This window comes from Bison bison, unplaced genomic scaffold (genome assembly GCF_000754665.1).
Source record: "Bison bison bison isolate TAMUID 2011002044 unplaced genomic scaffold, Bison_UMD1.0 scf7180017864180, whole genome shotgun sequence".
NCBI lineage: Eukaryota > Metazoa > Chordata > Mammalia > Artiodactyla > Bovidae > Bison > Bison bison.
The window spans coordinates 4,551,189-4,561,146 of NW_011494752.1; the positions used below are offsets into that span (position 1 = coordinate 4,551,189).

Sequence of the window (9,958 nt, forward strand, 5' to 3'; positions counted from 1 at the left end):
CTGGGAGGGGAAATGGACAATAGGAAGATGGACTGGCCGACTGGAGGGTTTGGAGTTCAAGTTTGTGAGTTTGTGGTCTGATAAGCGCACTCATGTTGCCCGGCCTCGTGTTGTTTCTGGGAGGCAGCCTGTCTGATAGTCAATGGTAGACATTCTCAGCAGAGGAAGAGCTAGGCGGCTGTCTCTGTGTGTGGGTGTGTGGGTGTGCAGTAATTGCCGGCAATCCCCACTTTTCTGGGTGTGATTAGTTGATTATTATAATTAAGATAACTCCGTTGTTAAGCAGCTCTATTTGTATTTGTGTATGTATGTGCGAGGTTAGGGCTTGGTAAAACAATTTCAGTCCCGCATTATCCTTGATCGCAGGCCTCAGCCCTTTGGTGTTCTCTTCTCTATATTCCAACTCCAAGAACTTTTTAGATCTTTAAAAAGTATTTTTAGCTTTAAGCCTGCTTTAATTTGGGCCGATGGGCTTCATTTCTCGTGGGATAGGTGAAAATGGTTTTGCTTTTTCTCTTCCCCTGTTTGCTGGTGGCCGTCTGATTTCTGTTCAATGGATCCGAGGTTAGTGGGAGGAGGCCCTCCCTTGATGCTCAGGTGCGTTTTGCATTTGGATCCCTAAAGACATTGCCGGAAGATGCTCCTCAGACTTCCCTGGCAGTCCAGTAGTTAAGACTCCAAACTTCCACTGCAGGGATCATGGGGGTTTGATCCCTGGTTGGGGAAAATCCCCACTCCCCGTGGAGCATGGCCAAAAAAAAAAAAAAAAAAACCCTCCTCAAAAGTGGTTTCAATTTACACCCCCACAGATAGTGGAGGAAAGGACCGATTATCCTGCAGGTTCAATAGCAATTAGGTATTATCAATTTTGAAACATTTTGGGAACATGCCTGATAAAAGTGTTAGTCATTCAGTCATGTCCAACTCTTTGCAACCCCATGAACTGTAGCCCACCAGGCTCCTCTGTTTATGGGATTTTCCAGGCAAGAATACTGGAGTGGGTTGCCGTTTCCTTCTCCAGGGGATCTTCTCGAGCGGGGAATCAAACCCAACTCTCTTGCATTGCAGGCAGATTCTTTACCGTCTGAGCCACCAGGGAAGCCCAGACTGATAAAAACCATCTCCTTTACATTTGTGCCTAATAACTGCGAATTGGAGCATTGTCGGAAGTGTTCAGGATGGGGAAGGGGTACAATGACTCGGCGAATCATTTCAAGGTGGATGGTCCTTAAGGAGTGGTGAGCTGTCTTTTCTAGGGCCTCAGATTGGCACCAGACTCCCTTTTCCTTCCCAGCAAAGCGTCATGTAAATCAAGGGCTATTTTGGAATCCCAGCTGGTGGTGAGTCTAGATTTTTAGGGTGAAGTTGAGACCTCCCTTCTCCTCTCCCTCTCCCCTACCCTGCCCCAGTCTTCTTGTGTCTCCTGCTTTTCCCTCTACTAGTAAGAAGCAGGAGGAGACGGTGGAGACTATAGCATGTGCCCGCCATCGGGAGACTCCAGCTCTGTGCTTCCACCAAGAAGCCATCACCAAACTTCTCTGAGCCTCATTTTCTTCAGATATAAAATTGGAAAAAAAACATGTTGTACCTCAAAGGACTTTTTCAGTGAACTGGCTGCTGCATAAGTAGAGGCACAATGAATAAGTTCCCTTCTCTCTCTTTATTACTACATGTCTGGATAGGAACTGGGTACAATATAGGAGGCATGAATGACCTGACCACTGTTGCAAAATGAGTTAGTGGTAGCGATGGGTTGAAAATATTCTCTCACTCTCGATTGCTCAAAGCCTCATCCCTAACTTTGATTTCTCCAGTTGACTGGCACGCTAAGCTCCTGGGACCCAAGGCCTCAAACCGGAAGTCTGGACTCTTGCTTGGGGTTCTTCAGCCAGGCCAGAGTGTTTTGATCACTCTGGGCCTGGGAGAAGGTGGGATGAGGGTGGGAAAGGGGAGACAGTGAGCTGAGTCGCACATCTTTCAAACTTCTTAACGGCTCTGAGAGGAAAAATGGACAGGAATTGTTATCTCCATTTATAGGTGAAGAAAGTGAGGTTTGGTTTAGGAATTAACTTATCCAAGGCCATAGGGCCAGTAAATCTCTTTTTTCTCAGCCCAGGAGAGTCTGGGGAAGGCAGGAATGTGACAGTACTCTCCCGGGAGATCTTTCCAAGGTTATTAGAGATGTTGCTCTAGGACCCTCTGGGGACTGTGTGTGTGTGTGTGTGCACGCGCATGAACGTGCATGCTCAGTTGTGTCCAGTTCTTTGCGATCCCATGGACTGTAGACTCGGATCCACCTGAAAGTGTTCTTTGGCCCCTGGAACTCAATCCCCCAGGTTTCCTGACTCATGGACCAGTGCCTTTCTTCCCACCCTGCAGGGCTTCTTGTAGGAGGAGGAGAGAAGTGTGTGTGGGAATGAAAAGCAATTCTGATGAGGGTTTGACTCTGCCATCTTCAAAAGTCTGCTCTTCCTCCTTGAGTTAGAAGAGACAGGCTAAGCCGGAGAGGCGGTGGTGATGGTAGAGGTGCTGGTTGTAGTGATGGTGGTGATGGGAGTTGTGATCATTGAGGTGTTCCTTATAGTGATGCTGGTGATGGTGGAGGTGCTGGTTGTAGTAATGGTGATGTTGATAGTGGAGGTATTGGTTGTAATGATGGTGGTGGTGGTGGACGTGCTGGTTGTACTGATGTGGTGTTGGGGATGGGGGAGTGATAGTGGAGGTAATGATCGTAGTGGTGGTAGTAATGGTGATGGTGATGCTGGAGGTGCTGGTTGTAGTGATGTTGGTGATGGGGTGGTGATGGTGGAGGTGATGGAGATGGTTGTGTACCGCAGTGCTTAGTCCTCTGAATCTGTTACTCAGCACAATAGCACAGCATCCCAAATCCAACTTCCTCCACTTTTCCTGGGAACCAGGACTTTGATCACGAGAACTGTGCTCAATAGAGTCCCTCATCCAGGTGGATAGAAAGCTCAGGCTAGGACTTCAGCTACTTCTCTGAAGACCCAGGCCTGGAGCAGGTGGCACTGCAGACGTCAGGCCCAGGAGGACGGGGTAGGGAAAGCCTGCGGGTGTCCGCTCTGGGGCTAGGTGTGTGTTAGCACCGTGAGAGCCGCAGCGAGAGGATGGATGACAGTCTGAGGCCAGACCAGGGTTCGGGGAACTCAGAGATGAAGACCTACTAGGAACAGCCTGTGCTGGGGCTGGCTTGTGGCTTTGCTCCCCTCCAGGGAGCAAACTAAGGCTAGAGACGGGTGTGCAGCTAATGTTAGCAACTGACACTCAAAAAGAAAAAAAATTTTATGAAGAAGGAAATGGCAACCCACTCCAGTAATCTTGCCTGGAAAACACCATGGACAGAGGAGCCTGGCAGGCTACAGTCCATGGGATCACAAGAGTCAGACACGACTTAGTGACTAAACCATCCACCACTACAAAGTGAATATATGCCTAAAGATAATATGTGAAAAGGATATTTGCCATATACTAGCTAGTTTTTTGGTGGGAGGGTGGGAGTCAAGGAAGACTTGGGGTTATTTTTTCATCAACTTCCATTTTATACTTATTTATAATGGTCATTAGTTTTACTAATACTGTAAAACTATGAAAATGAATAAAATACTAAAAGTTTCATAAAAAAAAAAGAAAAAAAATTTTAAAAGCCCTGCTTCCTAGTGTTTGCTGATTTCCATGGTAAATACCCCTATAATGGCTGCTTGCAAGCTGCCCACATGTTATCACTGAACTTGGAGTTGGGAAGAGACGTGAGGCGGCAAATATTACCTAGTATATCTCCACTATACCGATAAACAATCTCAAGAGCAGAGATAATAGTAGAGTGTAGTAAAAAATATTGAGAAGTGATTTTTTTGAGTATTTATTACTTTGACTTGTAATATACTTCATGGCAGTTTATATGATTTAATTTTTATTGATATTTATTTTTGGTTGTGCTGGGTCTTCATTGCTGCACGGGCTTTCTCTAGTTGCCACCAGCGGGGACTGCTTCTCTAATTTCGGTAAGCAGCTTCTCATTGCAATGACTTCCCTTGTTGTGGAGCTCAGGCTCTAGAGCTCGAAGGACTTAATAGTTGTGGCTCATGGGCTTAATTACCCTACGGCATGTGGAATCTTCCCCGACCAGGGATCGAACCACGTCCCCTGCATTGGCAGGTGGATTCTTAACCACTGGACCACCAGGGAAGTCCTGATTTAATTTTTAATTGTTGCTGTCTAACACCTGGCTGGCAGACTTCCTGGACTTCCCCAGCTGGCTCTGGTGAGGACGGGAGCCGGCTCCAGCACACCAGTCTGGGGGACTGGGGACTGATGATATTGGTGGGTCTCTCTGTTCTCCCCAGGCGGATGTTCCCATTCCTGTCATTTACTGTGGCTGGCCTGGAGCCCAACAGCCATTACCGGATGTATGTGGACGTGGTCTTGGTGGACCAGCACCACTGGCGTTATCAGAGTGGCAAGTGGGTGCAATGTGGAAAGGCCGAGGGCAGCATGCCAGGTACGTGCCTCCTTGGGAACCGGGGGCATGATTTTTCTCTAAGACTGTGCGCCCCCTGGTGGAGCCAAGAGGAACCCCCAACCCCCTGCCTCTGACTCCTAGGATTTAGTTCTCTAGTTCCACCCCACCCCATCCACTCCACCCAACCCCATCCCTTCCCCTCCCACTTCTCACTTTCATTCTGTCATCTCTTCTACTTTGCTCTATCCTGTCTTCAGCTCGGTCCTCTGCCCACACCTCCCCCATCCTGCCCCCGCTGTCCTCCCCCTCCTTCCTTCTTGCCGCGCCTCTCGGAACAGGCAAAGGAAGCCCCACATGACCAGCGACCTGGCCCCAGGGGCTGCATGCCAAAAAGATTAACTGTCCACAGGGAACCGCCAGTATGTCCATCCAGATTCCCCCAACACCGGAGCCCACTGGATGCGCCAGGAGGTGTCATTCGGGAAACTAAAGCTCACGAACAACAAGGGGGCTTCCAACAATGCGACCCAGGTGGGACGCCTCCCCTCGGGAAAGCCCCCCACCTTTCCCTGTCCCTGAGGCCACAGTGGGTCCTGCAGGCTGATTCTGTTCTATGAGAGTGACTTCTCTCCCTCTCTGACTCTGGTTCTTTTCCACCCACTTTGAGAGGAAGCTGAATCTCAAGGCAGACAGGGGTCACATTCAGGCCAACGTGGGCCAACCCAGCCTGGGGGTTTCTTCACCAAATCCCGGCTGTGCTCGCTAGTATTGGGTACAGAGTCAGTACTGGTGGTCTTAGGGAGCGGGTGCAGAGTTTCTTTGAGTTGAGCAAGCCTATTAAAGGTGCCCTTATTCCCTGAGAAGCCCTGTTTGTGCTAATACTTTGGTCACAGTGGACATCTGGAGATAGGAAAGGAGGCAAGAGAATAGCACTGGTGCCCTGAGGAGGTTCAGGACGGAGGTTGGAGACTTGGGAAAAGTTACATGTTGGCAGGGCAGAAGAATGGTCACGATGACTTCAGGGCCCTTTGTGGCTTGGCCATAGGGTGGACCATAGGTGGGGTGGGGGAGGGGAGGGTTCCTTTGCACTCCCTCCTCCCACGCTCACAGCCGTCTCACCCCCCTCAGATGATCGTGCTTCAGTCCCTCCATAAATACCAGCCCCGGCTGCACATTGTCGAAGTCAACGATGGAGAGCCGGAGGCGGCCTGCAACACGCACGTCTTCACTTTCCAAGAAACCCAGTTCATCGCCGTGACCGCCTACCAGAATGCCGAGGTGAGGGCTGCCTGGGCGAGGGTAGGCTGAGCCTGAGTGGGTTGGGTGGGAAGAAGGGAAGAACAGGGCCCCTTGACTTCTTGGGAGTGAATTTGGAAGTTCCTCAGCCTCAGACTCGGCACTCAGATGACTCTGTTTCCCTTCTCTCTAGATTACTCAGCTGAAAATTGATAATAACCCTTTTGCCAAAGGATTCCGGGAGAACTTTGAGTCGTAAGTGCCCCTGGGTTCAACTCGTGTTGGCAGAGGCCTTCCTTGTCTGTCTGGGACTGGGACTCCAGACAAGTGCTCAGTCCCCTCTCTGCCTCTGCGGTGGGGAAGTGTGCGGTGGGTGCAAAAGGCAGCGGGCAGGTCAGGAAGGAGGTATGGGGAGGGTCGTGCAGCAGGCAGGCTCCTAACTGACCAGTTCTACTCATGACCCCCTGTCTTTTGCCCCCTGTTTTTTTTTTAAAGCATGTATGCATCCGTTGACACCAGCGTCCCCTCCCCGCCTGGACCCAACTGTCAACTGCTTGGGGGAGACCATTATTCTCCTCTCTTCCCCAACCAGTATCCCGTCTCCAGCCGTTTCTACCCCGACCTTCCTGGCCAGGCCAAGGATGTGGTTCCCCAGACTTACTGGCTGGGAGCCCCCCGGGACCACAGCTATGAGGCCGAGTTTCGAGCTGTCAGCATGAAACCTGCATTCCTGCCCTCCGCGCCCGGGCCCACCATGTCCTACTACCGAAGCCAGGAAGTCCTGGCACCTGGAGCGGGCTGGCCTGTGGCCCCCCAGTACCCTCCCAAGGTGGGCCCAGCCAACTGGTTCCGCTCCATGCGAACTCTGCCCATGGAACCTGGCCCTGGAGCCTCAGAGGGGCGGGGGCCAGAGGAGCAGGGCTCCCCCTCCCTGTGGACTGATATCACCCCACTCCGGCCAGAGTCCAGCAACTCGGGACTGGGCGAAGGAGACTCTAAGAGGAGGCGTGTGTCCCCCTATCCTTCCAGTGGTGACAGCTCCTCCCCTGCGGGGGCCCCTTCTCCTTTCGATAAGGACACTGAAGCCCAGTTTTATAACTATTTTCCCAACTGAGCAGATGACGTGAAAGGAACAGGAAGAACGTCGTTAGGTTGGTGACACCAACCACACCACAAACTCAGGACTGAGCCGTCCCCAGCCTTTTCTGTCCCCAGCCTTTTGTAGTTGGTTGAGGAAGAGGGGGGCCAAGAAGGATTCTGAGGTTCACCTGCTGTCTCCTGGCCCACAGGGAAACCTGTGAGGACTGTCCTCTGCCCCTTCCTCTGCCCCAACTACAGTCATATACCTGGTGCTGCTTCTGGCTGTGGGTTCCCAGCTGGAGAACATAAAATGGACCACGGAAGGTCTGGGACACAAAAGAGCTTCCTCTCTTCTGCGGGTTGGGGTTGGGGGTGGGGGTATCAGGGTCAAGTGGGATGGCCTGGCTGGAGACTCAGATCTCTCACTCTGTAGAGTAACTGTCAGCATTTCCATTTGTGTGTGTGTTAATCCCTGATATGGAAATAAAGACATGTGGATTTTGTAAGTCAGCTAGCCAGGGTCAGGGAGAGGACCCGAGTGACTTTGAACAACTGGCCTGAGCCCCACCCTCAGTGGAGTCCCGGGGAAGGGGCTGGCAAGGGGGTGGGGATTGTGCATGACTCAAGAAGCAAAGTCTTGAGATTTCCCAAGTGGCTCGGTGGTGAAGAATCTGCCTGACAGTGCAGAAGACATGGGTTTAATCCTTGATCCAGGAAGATCCCATATGCCATGGAGCAACTAAGCCCGTGCACCACAACTATTGAGCCTGTGTTCTGGAGCCCGGGAGCTGAAAATACTGAGCCCATGTGCCGCAACTACTGAAGCCAGCGAGCCCTAGAGCCTGTGCTCTGAAACAAAAGACGCCTCCTCAACGAGAAACCCACATACCACAGCTAGAGAGTAGCCCCGCAAGTACAGAAAAGCTCCGCACAGCATTGAAGACCCAGCACAGCCAAAAATAAATAAATAAAATAATTTTTTTTAATTAAAAAAGGAAGCACTGACTTGCCAAGGGGACAGGGGGTTGTATGTAAGGATGCATTTTTCTTTTTTGGGGAACAGGGGAGGCTATTTATTGTACAGAGAGTGGTGTCCAGATATAGTACTTTTGTCTTCATCACTTTCTGGAAATAAACGCAAAACTGTCAAGCGTGTCCTGCTTTGGTACCTGGGTGGGGGGACACAGGTGGGGACTCTACTGGGAACTGCAGCTGTATCCGAACTGTTCTCTCTGCTCTAGAACAGAACTTGAAATTCCGAAGACCCTCCTAGAAACTAGAGGTGATTTCATTCAGGGGATAAACTGAATTAGAGCAATTCTACATGTCCTGCCTTGGTGCTCAGGTTGACGGCTGATGCCACCTCTTAAGGTACCTTGGGATACCCTGACTGTAGAGCAGGGTGCGAGGGCAAGACCAGAGGATGGGGGCTCTGCAGAAAAAGATGACACTTGATTTTTCCGTGCATTTCTGGCAGCTTGGGATCTCCATCTTCATCTTGGGATTGTTCAAAGATTGAGGAGTAAACGTAAATAGGACCACATGAAATTGCTGTTTTCGTAGGTCAAGAACAGCCAAATATTGGCAGTTTCATTTTATACAACCTAGTATATGTAATGAGTTTAGAACAGTGCCAGAAAAATAGTAAGCCCTCAAGACATGGACGGAGGAGCCTGGTGGGCTGCAGTCCATGGGGTCGCTAAGTTGGACACGGATGAGCAACCACTTTCACTTTTCACTTTCATGCATTGGAGAAGGAAAGGGCAACCCACTCCAGTGTTCTTGCCTGGAGAATCCCAGGGACAGGGGAGCCTGGTGGGCTTCCATCTATGGGGTCGCACAGAGTTGGACACAACTGATGCGACTTAGCAGCAGCAGCAGCAGTGTATGTAATGAGTTTAGAACAGTGCCAGAAAAGTAGTAAGCCCTCAAGGTGTAAACTATTGTCATTGTCAATATTATCATCCTCTAGCTGGTTTTCTCTCTCCTTGCACACGTACTGAGTTGTGGTTGTAAAATGATACATGCTTCTTTTAAAGAATTAAAGCATTATAGAAAAGTATGAAGACAACAATAAATTATCTTAAATCTTACCACCCATGAATAATTATCACCAACAATAGATGAATTGGATAGACAGAAATATATTTATGATATTGGAATCATACTGAAAATGCTTTTTTTTCTTAATGAAAACTATTGAATTTTCATTAACAGAAGTTAATGATAATGATAATAACCCACCAAGCAAACCATCAAGACCTCCCAAACTCTCAAATGAGTGAAGAGAATTGCTGAACTCAAAATAAGTCTTCCTTCAAGATGAGAAATATTTCCTGAAAGAGCATGCAAAGGTTAAAAAAGGAGCTTATGGGAAACAGTAAAAGGTCAGAGTTACTATATTTGCCTCACCCCAGTCCAGAGTATACCCAATTCTAATGTGGGAACAATGTTACAGGCTTTGGGGTGTTGTTCCAGTTCTGTTTAGAGCCTGGAAAATTTTGCTTGTTTCATAGTTCACATTGACTCTTTTACTGGTTTCTGCCCAGAGGTAATTTTCATCATCAGTCAGAAGAAGGAAAAGATAAGGAGACAGTCATATACTTGGTTCCATCTTCTTTGGATTTGGAAGTGCATCTTTTTAAAATGACATGAGGAAGTCAGCCATACTGCACTCTGTGAATACAGATTAATTCTCCACTTGCCCTACCCCTTGCTTCTCACTCTTTGGAGTTAATGATATTAAGCTGAGCTTATTTCTTTTCTTGGGAACTCTGGTGGGTAGTTACAAGACTTTTCTCCCTCACTCTTTTTAAATGGTTTTGGTTTGCTTTGTCAGACATGAAGTGAAAGGAGTTGTGATCAGGTCATAGTCTTCTGTCTTCTTCTAGAAGTCTGGTTACAGATGTTTTGATGCTTTGTTATTTGACTCACAAAAGTTCATTACTAGTATTTCTTCACTGTTAGATGAACCTTCCCAAATATTATATATTTTCCAAAATATATTTATTGATTTTACTGAATATATATGAATTCACATACACAGAGTTTTTAGTCAATGTAATGCATTTTACCTTATCAGTCTGACTACCCTGGTGATCCAGTGGTTAGGACTCCACACTTCCAATGCAGGGGGCTTGGGTTCAATCCCTGGTTGGGGAG

At 48.8% G+C, this 9,958-nt stretch overlaps 1 protein-coding gene across 1 annotated transcript in view; it reads left to right on the forward strand.

The window, feature by feature from the left end:
* Positions 1-7,946, forward strand: part of TBX21 (T-box 21) — an 11,903-nt gene extending 3,957 nt beyond the window's left edge. Inside the window, exons 2-6 of the mRNA XM_010842702.1 lie at positions 4,365-4,519; positions 4,890-5,011; positions 5,609-5,758; positions 5,910-5,971; positions 6,212-7,946. Of these exons, the coding sequence (XP_010841004.1) occupies positions 4,365-4,519; positions 4,890-5,011; positions 5,609-5,758; positions 5,910-5,971; positions 6,212-6,830 (1,108 nt within the window). The 3' untranslated portion in view covers positions 6,831-7,946. The remainder of the gene's footprint in view (positions 1-4,364; positions 4,520-4,889; positions 5,012-5,608; positions 5,759-5,909; positions 5,972-6,211) is intronic.
* The last annotated feature ends 2,012 nt before the right edge of the window (positions 7,947-9,958 follow it).